Source organism: Thalassophryne amazonica, chromosome 20 (genome assembly GCF_902500255.1).
Source record: "Thalassophryne amazonica chromosome 20, fThaAma1.1, whole genome shotgun sequence".
Classification (NCBI taxonomy): domain Eukaryota; kingdom Metazoa; phylum Chordata; class Actinopteri; order Batrachoidiformes; family Batrachoididae; genus Thalassophryne; species Thalassophryne amazonica.
This window is the reverse complement of record NC_047122.1, coordinates 35755740-35776448: the sequence shown is the minus strand read 5'-3', so window position 1 is coordinate 35776448 and position 20709 is coordinate 35755740. Positions and strand designations below refer to the sequence as shown.

The window sequence follows — 20709 nt, the reverse complement described above, 5'->3', positions numbered from 1 at the left end:
ACCCAGTCATGCGCGTGCCTGTGGCTGCATTCAGCCGGTGAGAGCAGTAATAGTGTGTGACTGAAGGTGAGGAAACAACCTCAGGCTTTCATCTGCGTTCAGATGTCATCCCTCCTTGAGTATAATGTCTTCTTGGCCTCCTTGGCCTTTCGTACATGAACTCTCATCATGGTCACCAATGCAAAGCCTGAGGGAAGGGCACACATGCACAATGCTACACAGCAAGGGAAAAAGAAGGAAGTAAGTTTTTGCTTTGGTAAGAGAGGCACACGTTGCTTTTCATCCTACACGACAATGCAACAAAATCCAATCACTGGTATTGTAGAATGCAACATGACAGTAGTTCTAGAGTCTCATCCCAATGCGCATATCTCCTCTAACTCGACACGCTCTGAGTTTGTGGAAGAGCACACTACAGGTGTCTATTGATTGCTATACTTCTTGCATGAATGGTTGAGAAAGAAACAACGTATCGACTTGTTGCTGGGTTCTCAGGATCTCCCATGGAGCACGTGTTTTTGAGTCAAACAAATGTGCTGAGGGCAGCGCGGTGGCTTAGTAGTTAGCACTGGTGTCTCACAGCAAGAAGGTTGTGGAATCAATTCCCGGCCTTTCTGTGTGGAGTTTGCATGCTCTCCCCGTGTCTGTGTGGGTTTCCTCCGGGCACTCCAGTTTCCTCCCACAACCAAAAACATGCTTATTTTGGGTCTGCTCCTTCCTCTGCCCCTGACCAAGGCAGCCTCGACATCTGGAGTTGGTCTGTGAGCGCCAGACTGTGGCTGCCCACTGCTCCTAGTGGTTGGATTGTGTCTAACTGTAATTAGGATGGGTTAAATGCAGAGGACAAGTTTTGTTGTATATATGTGCAATGACAATAAAGTTTCTATGATACTCATTCAGTTAGACTGACAGCAGTGTTTTTATTTTAAAAGTAAGCTGGATAACTTCATTGCACTGCACTCAAAACACAAAAACTTCACGTGTCCAAACCCCCCGTTTGCGGTTGGCTTCCCGATAGGAAAAAACCCAGCAAACTCATGGGATAATCACCAACCCCACCGTAATCCATCTGCAAGCATATATGGTCATCCTGGAGCACGCTGCCCACCATCTGGAGTGTCGGGATTATCTAGAGCAAAATTTTGGACTGGTCAAAATTTCGATGGAGATAGAAATCATCAGGAACCCAACAAAATTATCGGTAAGCTCGCGACAACTTAACCGAACCATCTGCAGCGTCCCGCCGGGAACCCTGCTGCAAGCTGACGGCATTAGACATGTACCAAACACTAATGCAGATCTGTACCCAATGTGTTATCATAAAGCTCACTGTGGCAGCGTAGCAAGCAGGCGGTAAAATATCCTATCCCATGACTAGGTGTCACCAATTGCAAAGTCACTGCCAGCTCCAGCTCCGCCCCTTTTTGTGGCTACGGATGCCGTTTGCTTCCCAGTTTCTATCTAGAGCCCACCTGGAAATTGATGGGAACATGTGGACACTAGGCTTAACAAATGACTTGTTTCTGTGCCTGTTGCTTTAATCGTAAAGGACCTGCTGGTGTTGGTCACGCCCCCTCTATTTGCATGACCGTTTTTCTCTCAGAGACTGTCTATATAATGCTCAGTCTAAAGCGCATTGCTGAAGTGCATTTGAGATGTGCCAACTCCATATGATGTGTAATCTGGACACAAAGTGGGGCACAGGGTGTAAAGGATCTTATACTGGTTCTCTTAATTAATGAAGGGTGTGTTTAAGGCAAAGCATGAATTTAAGCAATTAGACTGTCATCTCTGTTTCCCTTTAAGAGCTGGGATTTGCAGGAACTTGGTGCATTTGTAGCAGTTTTTAATCTCTCTCTCTGCACTGTTGTGATTTTGGGTCCTCCCATTCGCTCCCTTCATGACGCAAACTCACGCTCTTCGACATGGGAAGCAGATACGCTGTCCAGTCGACTAAAAACAGGGCTCTGGCCTGAGTGGCCAGAGTATCCTTTGCCTGTCTGAGGAATGAGGCCTATAGGGCAGCACAGTCTCGTTTGAACCCTGCATGATATCGCAGGATTTGACCACTTATGGGGACAGCTGCTCCTGTTGTGCAATCAATACACTGCATAACTTCACACATGGGAACTTCACACTTTTTCTTTGTATTTTCACTGTGTTTGCATGTAATTTGCCCAAAACCTCAGAGAAAGTGCTATGTTTCTCTCCCCGGAAGTAGAGAAATTACATCATATGTGTCATATTTTACCACTTTAGCCCTCAAACGAGACTGCGCTGCCCAGCTGACCACTATTACACAGCGACTGCTGCTGACCTCTGCCACACATTGTGTTTTAGACAGCAGACTAAAGGGAGAGGTTTTCTGTATGGTAACAGATCTGTCAGCAAAGCATCAAAGCATGAGAGTGGAAAGCAGCCACCAAAGCTCCCTGAGGTGAATCATTGAAGCAGTAAGGTGAAATTTGATTTTTCATTTTTGCTTACTTTGTGATGCTATGTGAATTTTAGCTGGGTATGGAAGCACAGCATGCACGTCATGAGACTTATCTGAATATTGCACCATTAAAATTAGCAGAAAAACTGCAACTTTCAACATGGTTTTTGCTGGTATTTCTGCTGCCTCATGAAAGCAATTCACCAGCGCTATGCCTGATGCACCTCATTATGGGACCAACACAACCATTGGAACACAAATAACTGAAACTACATTTTCAATTTACACAGCTTAGGCACTGGGTGTGAAAACACCAACTGCATTGACTGGAAATCACCAATGACACTTGCGCTGTGCATCAATGCATGCTACTTTGGACCACGTATAAGACAGGCCCCACTGTGGGTCTGTCACACAGTAAACTGGTTCACTGGGTGTGTCTTACAGAGCAAGCAAATTGCATTTATAGACTTCTGTTATATATTTCACAAAATTCTAAAACAAGCTATTGCACATCTAGATTTTGCTTATAGCAAGAATATTTCTACATGTATAATCATAGAATTGGGCATTTGTGCATGTGTTTAAATGAAATCCCAACAAACTTTAATAGCTACTGTAGGTAAAAAAGTTTTTATATGATATGACTCCTTTAACAAAAATCGAAACCATAACAAAGAAGGGCATTAAGTAGGTCATGAAGTCTATAAAGGAACCTTTAACTGTCAGTTTGCTGTTTCACTTTCACAGACAAAATGTATGTGTTCTGTGTTTCGGTGGGATTATGTGTTTAGTGCTCAATAACATCATGCCTTTGGAAAGACATTTAAATTAGATATTGCAGTGGTTGTGTCCTTAAAGCAACAGGCCTTTGAGATGGGGATGATGAGTTGATGGTCCATCAAATCAGATCTCTGAACATGGGCTGATGCTGCTTGTTGTCCCATCCAGAGTCCTGATTGGCAATGGACCCACAGTTCAAAGCTATCCTCCAAAAGTAGGCTTCTATGTGTTGCAACCAGCTGATACATAGGTGTCCTCTTGGCTTTGTCTATCCAAAAACACATATTCCAGTAGCCATACTCTCCATGAAGATGGGAGTATTTTATTTTTAATAAATTTGCAAAAATTAAAAAAAAAAATCATGTTATTATGGGGTGTTGTGAGTAGAAATTTGTGGGGAAAAAATTAATTTCATCCATTTCAGAATAATGCTGTATAACATAACAAAATGTGGAAAGAGTGAAGTGCTGTGAATACTTTCCAGATGCTCTGTATATTAATTTGATGAGCTACAGTGTGATAGAATTTATTTTTTTGGAGTTACCATGACAACAATGTGGAGGGGATGAATGTTTCTGTGTCTATTGTTTAAATGTAATGTAGCTGCCACTTGCCAACCCCTATCTTTTCTCTTTTTGTGTTTTTCACAGAAGCTATGTAAACCAGAGCAGGCAGGAGTCCAAATATGAACTTGTGTGACATTTGTCACAAAATTCTAAAACAAATTGTTTTAGGCCAAACTTTTTCTTGCAGCTTGAGACTTTCTATATGTAGGTGAAACCGGGGCATGGTGAATTACGGGGCACAGTGAATTAGCTATATCTGCAAAACTACATATATATTTGCAGCAGTTATACCATATTTTTATGCATAAAGACATCCCGCTTATAAATGAGTGTTTTGTTTTTGGATACATTAAGGGTAAAACTGAGTGGCAAGTGAAGTCTGTTTTTTCCTATCAAAAGTAAATTTTGTGGATGTCAGTGTCTTTGTATTTATTTCTCACAACAGAAGAAAGGTGGCCCAAAAAATTGTTCTTAGTTAGAAGACTACCCAGTCCAACTGATGAGCATGTGTTATGTCTTCTCCAGACTATCAGCTATTTGATAACGACTCATGTGTGTCACATGCACCCGGGTCACAGTGAATCAGGGCACAGTGAATCAGTCTAGAAAGTGATTTACTAAGCCCCAGTATCAAGTGGATGACAAATATTACTTGTTGAAGCTTATACATTTATTTTTCTATGAATTTTTTCTATAATTTGTGTATATAAACAACTGTTTTCACGTTTGAACAGAAATTCTGACAATTGTATTTATGATAGTTTCTAAAGGACTTATATCACTATATAATACACTGTTACACAGTGTTACATAGCTGGTTTGCTGGATTACAGTTTGTATATGCATCAGCATATATTTAATAATTTTGAAGAACTCTTTATAATCATGTGTTTTTTCATTGTATTCTAAGTTGATTCACTGTGCCCTGTGCATTAGTGTCCGGGGCACAGTGAATCAAAAATTTTTAAATTGATTTTAAACACCTGTAAATTACACTTGGGTAGAAATAGATAACACAACCTTATAAACAATAACTTGTTGTATTAAATCCACAATAGAATGACCTAAACCTATGCATAATGTGTTTATGCTGCCACAAAACAACATTTCTGACCCACTTTGCCCCGGCTTCCCCTACAGTTCTAAAATTGTAAGACTTTGAGAATGTCTATCGTATGAATATTGTCCTATATCAGTAGAACAATACTCATATGAAGAGTCATAAAGTGTATTCAGAATTACTTTAGAAAAAAGGTGAAAATTCTCATAGTTTGTAGCCAGTGGGACTTGCATTATTTCTGGAAGTGTAACCATTTTCCATGGCATCCTGACAGCTTTTTTCCACTTCGCAGCCACTTAGGAGATGAGGTCAAGTCAACATTACAAGGAGATAAACATCAGACACTCTGAAACACGACTTGCTGACATGCACGAGTGCAAACATTTTCATTTTCCAGCCTGGAACCCCCCCCCCCAATGAGTCGCTTTTCTTGTAGCTTTCCTGAGAGGCTGGAGCAATCAAACACTCTACCTTGTTAGGAGGTGTTAATTGGAATTAGTCAGACTCCTCACTTTGTCAAGAAGCCTGACAACAGAATTAATTAGAATTTAAGTATGTAAATCAATTCAAATCGGTCCTTTTAAAAGGGAGGATTTGACGTATTTTCACTGAGGAAAAACAGGTACTTAAACATGAGCCAGCGTGTGTGTATGTGTTATGACTTGTCTTTTCAGACATTTTGCTGCTTTTTTACATATCTGTTCTGGAGTGGATACATAGTATAACTAGAAGTATTGAGATGCATGTTGCCTGTAGCCAGTTAAAATGTTTTTTTCCCATTTAACCTGTTTTCATATCTATAAGCTCTTATGCCACAAGAAGTCAGATACCTCAGATAAAATATAATGTGTGAAAACACTATGGCAACGACACAGGGAGTATAGAACTATATCTGTATGTGCATGATTTTTACCACATTGTATCTATGATGTGTCATGAAATGCATGTATATCCCTCATTTGACATTGCAGTTATCACTTGCATAGTAAGCGATAATGTTGTAACACTTGTATGGAGCTTGAAGAAAATATGAGTTCTATTTCAAGGAGCTACAAAATGTAAACAAATAAACAGAAAACCACCCCTACACACATGGAGTTAACATTCTCAAACATTATCCCTTTCATTCTCCTCTTAATTTTTATTTTAAACCATTCATCTCCATGTTGCAAGTGATTAAAATAAGCTATTTATTGAGCTCGATTAATATGAGGTGATTGGAGCTGATGGTAAATTAATGCCAATTTGTTGCACCTTATTAATGCATCTTAAATGTTAAAGATTGGCATCTTTAAAAAAAAATTAATTAAAAAAAAACATTTGCTTAGGGTGGACTTAATGAGTTATTTTTCTGGGCCTTTGGAGGCCATGAGACAAGGCATCCAAAACAGCAAGTTTGCAGCATGTTTTCAACATTTTCATGCACACATCAATAGTCTCACACATGCACATCTCCTAAAATATAGTTACTTCAAATTATGTGCACTTTTCTTAAATATATATATTTTTTTACTTGTAAGTGTAAATTTGCAGCTTGTGCAGCAGCTTTTCAAAATTCATACTCTAAAGTAATTCAATGTGCCACTGATTTTCTGGATTTAATTTATTAATTTAAAAAGAAAGTCATGCAGGAAACGTGCACAATTCTTTATGAAATGCTGTTTTATTTTCCATTTAATAACACCTCCATGATGACACTTTATACAAGATACATCACATTCTAAAGTGCACAAATACTGTACAACAAAATGACTTAAATACACAAGGAGGGGGTGGGGAGGGATAAATCACATCTTTGGGAAAAAAAAATAAAACAAAAGTAATCAAAAAGGGACATGTGCTGTCAAAACCAATAATCACTATGTTTCTGCTCAGGTATGTGAGAGGGGCTGGCCTGCCAAAATAACCTTGTGCAGCTTGCTTGGGGGGGAACACTAAGCTTTGGCACCTTTAGAGAGAGAGAAAAAAAAAAGACATTATCAAGGAATGGAGAGCACTCAATAACAAACAAAAGATTCATATTTAGTTTGAATAAATACAGTCTTAGGGGCTTGTGTAGAATGCATAATAACCCATGCCTTTTGGGTTGTCCTTGTATTCCTCCGTGGTTAAGTCCTCACACTTGATGGTTGGGGAGTTCTCTGTGCTGGAGCCCCCAGGGGACATCCTGCGACGCTTACACACCATGGAGTACACACCAGAGTCGGTAGAGTCCACTGATTTTAGCGCATGGGACGTCTCAATCCAGGCTGAGGCTGGCGCCGCGCTTTCCTCTGCCAGCTTGTCTTTCGTAGGCCCGAGCTGGTCCTCCGGGAAGGCCGGAGGGCTCGGACGGGGAGACCAGGGCAGGCCTGTGGTCATCTTGCGTTGGTAAGAGCTTCTGGTGCCCCAGCCTGCAGCCATGGAGGCGAAGGCCGAGTCTGGGTAGTAGCTGAGGGCGTGGGATGTCTGCAGTGAGAGGGGCTTGATACCATAGGACAGCAGGCTGCTGGTGGAGTAATCGTTCTCATACGAAAGATCCAACTTGTTGGAGCCTGGCTGTTGCACTGGAGGGACGAACCAGCGCTGGGCGGAGGCGGCGGCGCTGGCATCTTCGCTCTGTGGTGACAGAAGGCTGTTGGTCTGGGGAACGGTCCGCTCGCCAGCGTAGAAGCGGTTCTGAGGCAGATTGTTGACAAACTGGTCCTGAAAGAAAGGCTGCATGGCATAACGAGCCCCTGGCACGATTTGGGTGGAACGAGGCGAGTCTGTCGGGGACGGAGTCAGCCTGTCACTCTCCGGGGCTGTATACATCCTGTTCAACGGAGAAGAAAAGACCACAAAATATTATATGCATATGTGTTTGCATAAGTGTGAATAGTCAGAGACCAGCAACAGCAAAAACAGCTCAACCACATTTCGAAAAACAAGACACCTACGAGTCATAATTGTCCCGGAAGCCTTTTGCAAATGGGTTGTGATCGATCTTCAGCTGTGTGATCTGAAAGCAAGCAAACAAACAAAATAAGTAAATAAAAATAATGCTTGTAAATCTTATTAAATAATAGAAATAAATGTTAGTTATTCTTATTAAATAAACTGCTTATAATCTAAAGTCTTACATCTGTGTTCTGGTAAGCAGTGACGGCTATAAACTGATTCTCAGGGAAGGTGAAGGTTTGAGTTCTGGCCTCGTTGCTCATGTCCTCCACACCATCTTCTGTCACTTCCACAATGTGCAGGCGCGGTTGGTATTTATGAAGAGACTGCAACACGATCATCTGCAAAGTAGAAATGTGAAAAGACTAAAGTGCATGCTTAATTAACTTTTCAAATAAGAATAAAACAAAAGAATATCACTGAAAGATGATACTGAAAAGCTTTCTGGTCATCTAACCTGTGTGTTGTTGTTGTTGGCTCCTTTATTGTTGGTGAGCTTCAATTTGCCAAATGAGATTTCTTGCCTCATCCAGTGAGCACCGGTGTTTGGAGATTCAGGATGAACATACATTTTGTTACCTGTGATTGAAATTGTGCAAAATAAACATAGTCACCAACATGACACTTTCAAAATAAATAAATAATAAATAAATAAATGAATAAATAATAAGTCACCACCAATGACAAAAAAAGGTATTTGTGCAAAGATGCTTTCATGCGTTAAATGAATTCTATTTTGCTTCTGAACTCTTAGTGTGCAAATGAGTTTATTTTATGAGGCCAAAGGTTTTGGAGAGAGTACTGGTAAAATTAAAAGTGAGCATTCTATCATGCATGAATTTACTGAAAATTTTTAATTTGATCATACATTTTTTTCCCCCACTACAAAAATATGTGACTTAAATATCAGTTGCACGCGATCTGAATGTTTCCAAATATAATTTTCTTATGCATCTCAATTAGATAAATGAAGTAATTTGAACACATTATGTGCAACCCATGTATATACTTAAATCTTGTAAATCAGTTTTTTTTTTAATTTGTTGTGTTTATACAGTGACTCTACATTTCGAATTTTAAAACCTTAAAAAGAATTAATTTTAATAGAATGTTAATTTTATGTACAATTTTTTAATGAAACGAATTTATGCATTTAAAAAAAAAATATAGCAGAAATTATAAATAACAGCAGTACTTTTGCATAGCAGTAAATCAGAATTTTTAAAATAATTTTTTTTTGCCTGCTAATTGATTTTTATTTATTAAAAAAAAAACACCCACATTTGGAACCTGGTGAATTATTAAGGTTGTTCACAATTTAAATAATAATAATAATACTTACATAATCATTTAATCAGTATTTATAGCTAAATTTCCACGTGTGTGTTTTCAAACATTTCTCCACAGGCTGACAGTAATTATTTGTAAGGGTGGTTATTCAAATTCCGTTAAATAAATAATATATTAAAATAAAGGATAAAAGTACTTAATACAAAATTTATTGTGTTAAACTCACCCTGCATATTATTGTCTGCTTTTCCACACGTGACCCACTTTCCTCCTTGAAAGCGCCAGTGATTCGGGTCAGCCAAAACTATTTCTACAAACACATTGTAATGAGCCGTGAGGTTCAGTCCAGTAATGTTGAAACTGAGGAATGGAAACATCCGCCTGCAAAAAAATAAAATAAAAGATAAAACACAGACAGGACATTAAAATTATTCACATTAACCCATCAGCTGAAATGAAAGCTGACAGACTGTGAAACAACTCAATATGTTCCGTATTTTACAAAGAAAAGACCACAACATTCACATAAAAAAATTCTGTCAAAATAATCAAATGCAACAGTGCAAAGTTTAGTCTGTTGTGTAGTTGTGCTTTCAGAATTAATAAACTATCTTTTAAAAGACCATAAAGCACTTAAATACAAATAAGACGTTTGTGCGTAAAATTGTGCTCATGCGTAAAAAGTTGCCAACGACAGTTTGGAGATGAGATTGAAGATAAATCTGAATTTAAATAGTGGGTTTGTTTTGAAACTGTTCTTACCTGCCCTGTTTGGTGATGATCATCTCTGTCTGGTGCCTGTGAAACTTCAGCCACAGCGGTCGGTTACATAGGTACACCTGCGCTCTGGCTCCGGCGGTGGATCCCGGCAACGACATGGAGCCGATACCCGTCCCGGTCCCTGGGTAGGAGGGGTACAAACAGCCCGGGCCCTGGCTGAACTGGTAGCCCCCGCTGCTGAACTGGCTCCGACCGGTGCACATGGACGAAGAGGAGAAGCCCGCGGGTGGTAGGACAGATCCGTAATGCAGCGAGGCCGGGTACCGGGAGCTGCTGGAGCCGCTGTACACAGACCCAGTGTTCTGTCCTGCGTAAGGAAAGAGGGAACACGGGTTTGCCATGTCGGTGCTGGGCTGCGACGACGAGATGAAGTATCTGTCGGACCCGAGTTCGTCGTAGCGTCGGACACTCGCCAGCTCGTCCTCACCGAGCACCGGGGAGCCCTTCCTCCCATCGGGGCCGCTTTTGGCGAAAGTGTCCCCCTCTCCCTCACCCAGCATCCCGTTTCCCACCCCGCTCAGGTACTTCTTCGGGGCGCTGCCAGACTCTGGTTCCGTCCGATCCACTTCTTGATATTCAAGCTGCGAGGACGGCCTCGGGCTGGTGTTGGCGCTGTCCGTAGTGGAAAGATTGAAAAAGGTTTTGGGTAAATTTATGCTGGCGCTGGGAAGGATGTTCTCTAACTGCATTGTCGGAATAAAGAGTTTTAAGGGTCCACTTGTGAGGCGACACCGGCGGCGCCCTGGATGTTTGGATCTCTGCGCGCCTCCCTCCGTCAGGATGACAGCAGGTCGGATTATGTTCTGGACGGGATTCGGCGGCTCTTATAACGTGTAGTTCTCCTACACACCCAAATAAATGTAAGCATCAGGGGAGGAGCTTTTGGAAACGCACGCGGGGACGCGCGCTTCCGCAGCCAATGCTCGCGCTGCTCTAATTCAATTACAAACCTCTGCTGGAAATGACACCAAATGCTTCTTTGTAAGTCATTTTTTAAAAAATTATAATATTCCAGGCGTATCCATACATCACGTCCTTCAGCAGCAAAGGCTTCAGCGCGTCATTCGGTGATTCTGTCTCATTTTATACACAAAATTCCTTAACATTTGATATGAAAGTCAAATCTTCGAACCTTCAGCACGTGTCGACATGAAATACAGCTTCAGATTCACTTCTGTCACTCGCGATTAAAGGGTTTTTCCTCGATGGACGTACCTTTTTTTTTTTGGAGGGGGCGGGGGGGGGGGGTGTTGGCGCGACAACACCTCAGGGGAAAAATAAAAGTTAAAATTAAAAATAAATAAACCTCACATGTGCATTTTATTTCTTAATTGGCCTCCATCTACGCAGTTCCCAAATGTTCAAATCTAAAGACGAAAACTGACAAAAAAAAAAAGTATGAATATATTTGAAACCGGTCCTTAATTCTTTTATTTTACTGCTTTTTCGTTGTGGGATATTTTTAATGCAAATTTACAAATGACCTATTTATGGCTCATCCAAAAAAAAAAAAAAAAAAAAAGAGAGAGAGATCAATCAACATCAAAAATAAATAAATACATTTTGGATTTTTTTTTCCCTCCGATTCTTTCACTAATTAACCCAGTGCGTGAGCTCAGAATTACATATTTAAAATTTTCATATTAAATATAGCTAATCCCAAAATGCTAAAGCGAAGATCGATTTTTCTTCTTTTTTTTAAGAACTTCATGAAAAAAAATGAAGAAACTGTGAATGTGATGTGATTTGAAACGTTTATATTCAAATCCGGTGACGAGCTTTCAAAATACAGATGCCTTCATTTTATTTTGATTTATTTTATTTACAGAGTCTCTAAAATGATGTCCGTGCGGATGACGCAAAAATAAACAAATAATAAAATGACAAGCGATTTAAAAAATGGTCAGGTGTGCAAAAATAAATACAATCACCACAAACAAACAAACAAACAAACAAACAAACAAAAAAACCCGAGACAAAGACTTGAAATTGACAGCTGAAAAAATATCAGCAAGAATTTTCACACAGTAAATGTTGATGATTTTGGGCCCCTGCGATAAAATAAATTTTCAGCACATTGACGGCGACAGCGCTCCCTGGTGGGGGTCAGTAGGATGAATAAACGATGTTCCAGTCGAGTATATTTTAAGACGATTGAGCCGCAGTCGGGCTGTTGACGCTCACTTTTCCCACTTTTTTTTTTTTTTTTAACATCAACTCAGCGCTGATGTCTGTGGGCAGTGCGCGCGCGCGCGCGCGTGGGAGTCTTCAAGGAAACTGGGATCGGGGAGTATAAGGGTGAGATGAATTTGGGGAAAATGGGGATACAAATCTGTGAAAAGCTGAGGGAGATTCTCTGCTGGAGGCAGATTGTCTGGTGTCATAAATGGAACAGTAAAGATGGCTGCTGGGGGGCCACCGGGGGGCCACCGGGGGGCCACCGGGGGGCCACCGGGGGCCACCGGGGGGCCACCGGGGGCCACCGGGGCCACCGGGGGGCCACCGGGGGCCACCGGGGGGCCGGAGCACACAGCCTGCCAATCAATCATGAAGACCCCGCCCACACCGCGCAGAGAGAGAGAGACTGTAAAACAAAATTTGACAGCCAAACTCACCGGAAGTGTTTTCAAACAGTTTGGAAGCGGCTCTCCGAAGGAAATTCCGGTTTCCGTCACATTGATTTCCCTCTTTCTGTGATCATCATCCAGCGTTAGAATATCTAATAAAACCACTTTTGGTTACGCTAACGACTGTCAAGATATTACATCTTAATTGCATATAAAATTTCTATCCATTTGGATAACAGAGCCTGAACAAAAAAATAATCAACTTAATGTGATACATGTTTGTAACACTGGTTCTTATTTAGTTGATAGAAACTGAATGAACTGGTGACAAACATAAATCTGGTTATGTACACATTTGGTTTATTGGACGATGTCATAAATCTGTTTTCTGTATGTAAGTTTATTAATTTATTTATGATAAAACGTGATCCAAATTTGTGGGAAATGGAAATATTATATGCAATTAAAATACGTGAATCTTAAACAGTCAACTTTTTAATTTTATTAAAATACATTTCAATTATTTATTGTGTGCATAGATTCAGGAAGTACAATGTCGATCTTGTTTAAAGCTCATACCGTGAAAAAAAAAATCTCTAAATCTGCGCCTTGTAGTAAAATATGGTTTGGGTTTCATGTTAAAATATTTTTAAAGTGCCAAAATTCAGGGATTATTCACGTAAAAAGCATCCTGCTCGAAGTAAATTTAGCCCTGAGACAGTACATTTTAGACTTGTGTGACATACGTCACTGTGGTCTGCATCTGGAATCCTGCTTGCCCTGTGTGATAGAGATTGACTGCTGAGCCACTACATTACTCCCTCTCCCTTTGGAGAGCGGCCTGGCAAGCAGCTGCTTTACATTTAAATTTACGGGCATTTTTTTTTTTTTTGGCCTCATTATGACATGAAAAGAGGCTACTGTCATTGTCATGGCTGTGTACAGTGATATCTTCAAAATGCAAAGAGCAAGTTCAGTCAAACTTGGTAGATAAAATCTGTGGCGTGTCCTCTCTCAATACAGGTCATGCCAAAGTCATAGCCCTAAGGTCAAGGTCAAATCAGAGGTCATCAACTAAAACATTGATTGTATCTTAGGAACTACATGAGAAACTGAAACACTGTTTATGCATATATTTCAGTTCTCTTGGGGCTAACAAATGTATCAGACCATTGATGTCAATAATGTCGTGAAGATGTCGGAAAAGTTGAAAAATTATGGGATGGCGGAAAGGCACTGCAATCATTCGGGTGCATTGTTTACCATACATCACCACTGTATGTATGTCTATAAACTTTGATATCTGTTGTTCCACACCTTTTCAGTAACTTAGTATTGTTCACCAGGTATCTTGAAAATATATCATTTTCCTTTTATCTTAGTAAGTAAGAAAACAATGTGTTTTGCTGCCTGTTGTTTTAAAAGGAAAGGATCTGCTGCTTGAACTGCAAAAATGTAAGGTAGCTGATGAAAGAGCTCAATGTCTACATCAGAGATTGAGAACTATCAATAAATTCAAGTGTTCAGGTAATTCAGATACATAAGTGCTTATTATTTTTTATAATCCATTAGTCCCCAAGGGAGATAACATGCTATCAATGCTAAGTTATGCTAACAAGGTGAAAACTGTTTCCATTTTAGGCTTCACTGTGTATAACGCTACCCCTGGTGGTGATGTAGAGTAGTGCAGGTGGACTGCCATGTAAACATCTAAGAATGTAAGAACAGCAATTCTGATATGGACTTTTGTGACGTATGTCACAAAAGGGTAAACCAAGCCATTTCAGACCTAAAATTTCCTTACAGCTCAAGCATTTATTCATAAATGTAAAATTTGGAGAATTTGAGGATGTTTAATTTTAAACAGCAACTGTAAATATAACGCAATGCTAAAATACCCTCAGCGGTACGAGCATTGTCTTCTTTATAATTTGCAGTTTAATTAATTATTAAGGTCCTATTGTCTTACGTACAATTTGTACATGTTCAGTATAGCCCCTCAATCAATCATAAACAATATTTGTTTTAATGGCATCTGGAGGAGTGTGTGTGTCTGCATGTACATGAGCTTTTGACAAGAGTGCCAGTTAACTTTGAGTTAGCGGAAGTTAGCGTGCATGGTGACGTCTGTGAAATGTTTTGTAAATGACTCCCGAGGTGTTAACAGGTTACTGGTCTTGTCTCAGAGTGATGCTGAAAAACTAATTCATGCATTTATTTCCTCTAGGCTGGACTATTGTAATTCTTTATTATCAGGTTGTCCTAAAAGTTCCCTAAAAAGCCTTCAGTTAATTCAAAATGCTGCAGCTAGAGTACTGACGGGGACTAGCAGGAGAGAGCATATCTCACCCGTGTTGGCCTCTCTTCATTGGCTTCCTGTTAATTCTAGAATAGAATTTAAAATTCTTCTTCTTACTTATAAGGTTTTGAATAATCAGGTCCCATCTTATCTTAGGGACCTCATAGTACCATATCACCCCAATAGAGCGCTTCGCTCTCAGACTGCAGGCTTACTTGTAGTTCCTAGGGTTTGTAAGAGTAGAATGGGAGGCAGAGCCTTCAGCTTTCAGGCTCCTCTCCTGTGGAACCAGCTCCCAATTCAGATCAGGGAGACAGATACCCTCTCTACTTTTAAGATTAGGCTTAAAACTTTCCTTTTCGCTAAGGCTTATAGTTAGGGCTGGATCGGGTGACCCTGGACTATCCCTTGGTTATGCTGCTTTAGACGTAGACTGTGGGGGGGTTCCCATGATGCACTGTTTCTTTCTCTTTTTGCTCTGTATGCATCACTCCGCATTTAATCATTAGTGATCGATCTCTGCCCCCCTCCACAGCATGTCTTTTTCCTGGTTCTTTCCCTCAGCCCCAACCAGTCTCAGCAGAAGACTGCCCCTCCCTGAGCCTGGTTCTGCTGGAGGTTTCTTCCTGTTAAGAGGGAGTTTTTCCTTCCCACTGTTGCCAAGTGCTTGCTCACAGGGGGTCGTTTTGACCGTTGGGGTTTTTCATAATTATTGTATGGCCTTGCCTTACAATATAAAGCGCCTTGGGGCAACTGTTTGTTGTGATTTGGCGCTATATAAAAAAAAGTTGAGTTGAGTTGAGAAGTGTTTATTTCTCACTATAGCTTTTACATAATATAGGACAAAGAGGTTATATTTACACACAATTAAAATGAGTTTTGCAGCTAGCTAGACCAGCCTGTGACGTCACCACACTAATGTTAATGAAATGTGTTGTGGTGTTATCAGGTTCCAAAAATAGCATTTTCAGTTTTAGAAGTGTTTATTTCTTGCTGTAGCTTTTACATAATATATGAGAAACACGTACGAGGTCTGTCCATAAAGTATCGTACCTTTTTATTTTTTTTTAAACTATATGGATTTGATTCATATGTTTTCACGTCAGACAAGCTTGAACCCTCGTGCACATGCGTGAGTTTTTCCACCCCTGTCGGTGACGTCATTCGCCTGTGAGCACGCCTTGTGGAAGGAGTGGTCCCGCCCCGTCGTCGGATTTTCATTGTCTGGAAATGGCGGAATGATTTGGACAAGTTTGGACATGTCCAGCTCTCCACAATTTCACTGATACTTACTGGACTGGTAAGCATTGAAAGCCGAGATAGATATGTCCAAACTTGTTCTCTGACATGCCGAAACGGAGGTGTTCCTTTGTCTCACTTCCAAAGCGAATCGGTCTTTACGCGCGAAGCCTCCGCGCAGCTTTCCATGACAAAATCTCTTGTTAAAAGTGAAATCTGCCGGAAAATGGCTGATGTCCAGCTCTTGTGATAATCAGAGAAAGAGCACACGACGGTCTCATATCCACAGAGCCATCAGCTTAGAAATGGTCCGGTGGCTTGTGCCGCGTAGTCGCAGCTCGGAGCGCGGTGCGCTGAGCGCGGCACGCTGAGCGTCCTTAAAGGGGTCCTTAAAGCTGTACTACCAGACCTTATTCTCTGTGAAGCCGTAAAATTTTCACCGAAAGCCAGATAAATTTTTCGAATGGTTTCCAGGTGCCAGTCTCTAACAGCTTCTGAAAAAATTCTGATGGAAAAAAACCCCCAAATCATTCCGCCATTTCCAGACAATAAAAATCCGACGACGGGGCGCGACCACTCCTTCCACAAGGCGTGCTCACAGGTGAATGACGTCACCGACAGGCGTGGAAAAACTCGCGCATGCACACAAGGGTTCAAGCTTGTCTGACGTGAAAACATATGAATCAAATCCATATAGTTAAAAAAAAATAAAAAGGTACAATACTTTATGGACAGACCTCGTATATAGACACACAAAACGAAGCAGTTTTGGAGAGGCCATTGACTGATGTCACGGTGCAGCTCTACTCTGATTGGCTGTCACCCCCAACACTCAAATAAAAAATAAAAACAGAACAGATTGAAACAGAATGTGACTTTTTAACCTCTTAAAATATGTCCAGGTTAGCCATCTTTGAACTTGTCCAAGGTTTGTGTCCCAAGAATATTCCCTGTGAATTTGAAGACTCTGGTGGCCTTGGGTAAAAAGTAGATACAGATTTCACACATTAGGACCCCTTTAAAACACTGGGTGACTTATATTAACTTGTTACAAATGCCTGCAATGTGACCCCTTTAAAGTCTTGCACTGTTGACAGCATTGTGACAGACTTGTCTTCTACCTAAAGTGAAGCATTTCACACCTGCACTGTCAACGCCTCATTAATACAATCCCACTTTAGCTTTTCTTACTTTTATTGAGCATTTTACATGTTTGGTGACATTGATGCAATAATAATCCTTCAGGAAATTTTTTAGGCTTTTGCATCACCTGCAGCAGACCATCATCCCTTCCAATCTGTCATTAAAATATGAAAAAAAAAAACATCCTCTGAATGATTTCACAACTTGATCACTGTGCTTTTACAGCAACGTTTCACAGATGACTGCAAGCCCACGGAGAGAAAATTTCAATAAAACAAACAATATCGTTGTTTTTAACAGCCTCGGTTTTAGGGTTTTTTCCATTTGAAAGCTAGAAAACAAAATAAAGGTGATTTACAAGGTACTTATAAATAAACTAATTCCAAATGAGGTGGATGTTTGGGTTTGACTTGTAAAGGAGCTCCCACTTGTGACCTGTCAGCGTGTTTCTTGACCACCTATAAAAGTCCAAGTGTGTCTGAGATGACCCTCTTTGGCCCGGGCCAGGGCCCTCGCGACAGGGGAAGGGAAGTCTTCGCATATTGTTGTCAGAGTAGATCATCAACACGGCACATGAAAGGAATACATTCCAAGTTTTATGGGGCCGGGTGGCTGCTGAAGCCTTTGCTCAGGAGTGAATTCATGTACCCCATTGCAAGGATTAATAACGCAAGTCTCATTAGAGATCCTAGCCACCGAGACCCCTGGAGGGAGGGGTGCTGGGAAAAGAGCCCAGTGCAACGTGTACCATGCCAACGCCACGCTGCTCCGCAAATCATCATCCTCAGCAACACTTTTATTGGAAAGAATTTATTTCACAAGTTTATCAAAGATGCTCCCCCCAATATATTTTCCACTGTGCGGGAATTGCTAACATTTAATCACGGCGCTCGCGTTAACACAAGAGAAGCTTATGTTACAGACATGCTGCTGTCTTCAAAGATATGAAGGTGACAGCTTTCATGAATTTCAATTTGGGTGCATATTGCTTTCATCAGTTGCTTTCCTCTGGGAGGTGGAACAGCAGCGTGGTTTCATCTGGATTTCACCAAATGGATTTCTATACAATAATAATAATAGAAAAGCTTTGTGACTGCATCCAACAACATTACAATATGTTTGTATTTGAGTCTGTTTGTGATGTAATTTCTGCAGAGAGAGTACTCACGAAATAGGAAACGTCCCTATGTGCAAGCAGTCGGTCAGTGAGAGAAACCCATGGGAGTTCGATATGCAGCGCGTCTGTATTCCAGCATTAAAATACACCATCAGGCTTTGCATCGTATCAGTAGACAATTCTCAGCGTGAGCATACCCATGTGTATATATGTGCATGTGTGCATGTGCAAGGATTGAAGGATTACTGTAAAAAAATACATCTGATACGTAAAACAATCCTGTGATGTGGAGGTTTTCAGACTCCAGTTATGGTCCACTGTGGAAAGACAAATCTTAAAGAAAGTATACTGACTGCATTCAGGAATATAGGATTACTGAATTATAGAAAGTATCACCCAGGGTCTCTTGGGAAAACCACATGACACTCAGATGAGTTTCACGTATTTGTAATCTTCTTATCTATTGTGGTATTTTCTCTCACAGCAGAGACCTTGCAGCAGTCTTGAAGGAGGCTTGCTTGTCCTAGTAGAACTACTTACCAGCTTATTAAAGGGGTCATATTGTGCAAAATGGTTTTAATCTACCTTTTACACTTGAATATGCTTTGGGTTTGTTGTTAAACATCCTAAAAGTCCCACTGTTTTATGGCCATGTACATAGAAACTCTCTTATTTCAAACAAAATTTAGTTGTGAAATGGATGTTTTACACTTTGTAACATTGGCAGTGTTGTGCAAAATGGCTTTAATCTATCTTTTACAATTGGATATGCTTTGAGTTTGTTGTTAAACATCCTAAAAGTCCCACTGTTTTATGGCCATGTATGTAGAAACTCTCTTATTTCAAACAAAATTTAGTTGTGAAATGGAATGTTTTACACTTTGTGACGTTGGCAGTGTTGTGCAAAATGGCTTTAATCTACCTTTTACACTTGAATATGCTTTGGGTTTGTTGTTAAACATTCTAAAAGTCCCACTGTTTTATGCACATGTATGTAGAAACTCTCTTATTTCAAACAAAATTTAGTTGTGAAATGGCATGTTTTACACTTTGTGACATGGGCAGTGTTGTGCAAAATGGCTTTAATCTACCTTTTACACTTGAATATGCTTTGGGTTTGTTGTTAAACATTCTAAAAGTCCACCTGTTTTATGCACATGTATGTAGAAACTCTCATTTCAAACAAAATTTAGTTGTGAAATGGCATGTTTTACACTTTGTGACGTTGGCAGTGTTGTGCAAAATGGCTTTAATCTACCTTTTACACTTGAATATGCTTTGGGTTTCTTGTTAAACATTCTAAAAGTCCCACTGTTTTATGCACATGTATGTAGAAACTCTCTTATTTCAAACAAAATTTAGTTGTGAAATGGCATGTTTTACACTTTGTGACATGGGCAGTGTTGTGCAAAATGGCTTTAATCTACCTTTTACACTTGAATATGCTTTGGGTTTGTTGTTAAACATTCTAAAAGTCCCACTGTTTTATGCACATGTATGTAGAAACTCTCATTTCAAACAAAATTTAGTTGTGAAATGGCATGTTTTACACTTTGTGACGTTGGCAGTGTTGTGCAAAATGGCTTTCATCTACCTTATACTGTGAAAATGTTTCATGTTAAACATCCTGACAGTCATTATAGTATGTTTGTGCATGTAGAAATCCTCCAGTTTCAAACAAAATATAGTTTGTAATTTTGTGACACATGTGCCGCATTGTGCAAAATATCTTGCACGTACAGTTTACAGTGAAATATTGTTGGGGTTCCATGTTAAACATGGTTAAAAAAAACAAACAAACAAGCCCACTATTTGATTTGTGTGCATGTGTAAACTCTCCTGTTTTAAATTAAATATAATTCTGACATGGCTCAGTTTGGACTTTGTGACTCATGTCACATTGTGCAAAATGGCTTTCCTCTATGAATGTTAAAGTCTAAAGAGAACCATAAATTTTAGTGATTGCAGTAGAGCTTCTACGTGTTTAATTGTGTCACTTTGAGAATGTTTTGCATAAAATCCCAACCAATTTTAAATGTAAAAATTCCTAAAGCTTTTTTTTTTTAAACAATATGACCCCTTTAATATGTTTTTAAGGCATTTGGTAACCTATATTAGAAACCATTTTTTAAAAATCATTCTCATTGAAAAGCTCCACTGACCTATAATGCAAACAAATGATATGTTGGCTCACAACAGTAATTACATGCAGCACAAAATTGAGTGCAGTTACTTAGTTTGCTTTTTACCCCCTTTAATATTGTGAGCATGTCACTAAAATGATTTTTGACACATGCACAGTATAAACACCTTTTTACTTTCACTCTCCGTGTCATCGTGGGGAGAACATGAATCTGACGACACCAAAAGTGAATAGCGGTGTGCTGGCCCGAGCCTCACCCTTATGCCGTTTTTGTCATCCAACCGCGGCGACCCGTTTCTCCCAGCCTGCGCTCCTGAAACACAACAAGAATCGACATAAGGGACCGGAGCAAAATAGCAGGTGCTA

At 40.1% G+C, this 20709-nt stretch overlaps 1 protein-coding gene and 1 long non-coding RNA gene across 3 annotated transcripts; both read right to left on the bottom strand.

The window, feature by feature from the left end:
• Positions 1-1382: 1382 nt before the first annotated feature.
• On the bottom strand, positions 1383-20289 carry LOC117502153. The gene is made up of 3 exons (XR_004558198.1): positions 20278-20289; positions 3839-3851; positions 1383-1504 (listed from the first exon to the last, which is right to left on the bottom strand). It is a non-coding gene; the product is annotated as an uncharacterized LOC117502153 (long non-coding RNA).
• eomesa (eomesodermin homolog a) lies at positions 6491-10671 on the bottom strand. 2 transcript variants are annotated; one of them, XM_034161183.1, is made up of 7 exons: positions 9818-10671; positions 9282-9436; positions 8223-8344; positions 7948-8106; positions 7765-7826; positions 6925-7640; positions 6491-6794 (listed from the first exon to the last, which is right to left on the bottom strand). In XM_034161183.1, the coding sequence occupies exons 1-7, from the start codon at positions 10522-10524 to the stop codon at positions 6781-6783; spliced, it is 1935 nt and encodes a 644-aa protein (XP_034017074.1). In that variant the 5' UTR covers positions 10525-10671; the 3' UTR covers positions 6491-6780. The 2 variants fall into 2 exon arrangements, with proteins under 2 accessions (XP_034017074.1, XP_034017073.1); XM_034161182.1 differs by having other exon boundaries at positions 6491-7640.
• Positions 20290-20709: the final 420 nt, after the last annotated feature.

Bases quoted from the DNA above. Each gene is read 5' to 3' on its own strand.
- eomesa (XM_034161182.1), bottom strand. From the start codon at position 10,524: ATGCAGTTAGAGAACATCCTTCCCAGCGCCAGCATAAATTTACCCAAA. The intron at 9,437-9,817 runs GTAAGAACAGTT...ATTTTTTTGCAG, and splicing joins ATCATCACCAAACAGGGCAG to GCGGATGTTTCCATTCCTCA. The intron at 8,345-9,281 runs GTGAGTTTAACA...TTTCAATCACAG, and splicing joins AGCAGACAATAATATGCAGG to GTAACAAAATGTATGTTCAT.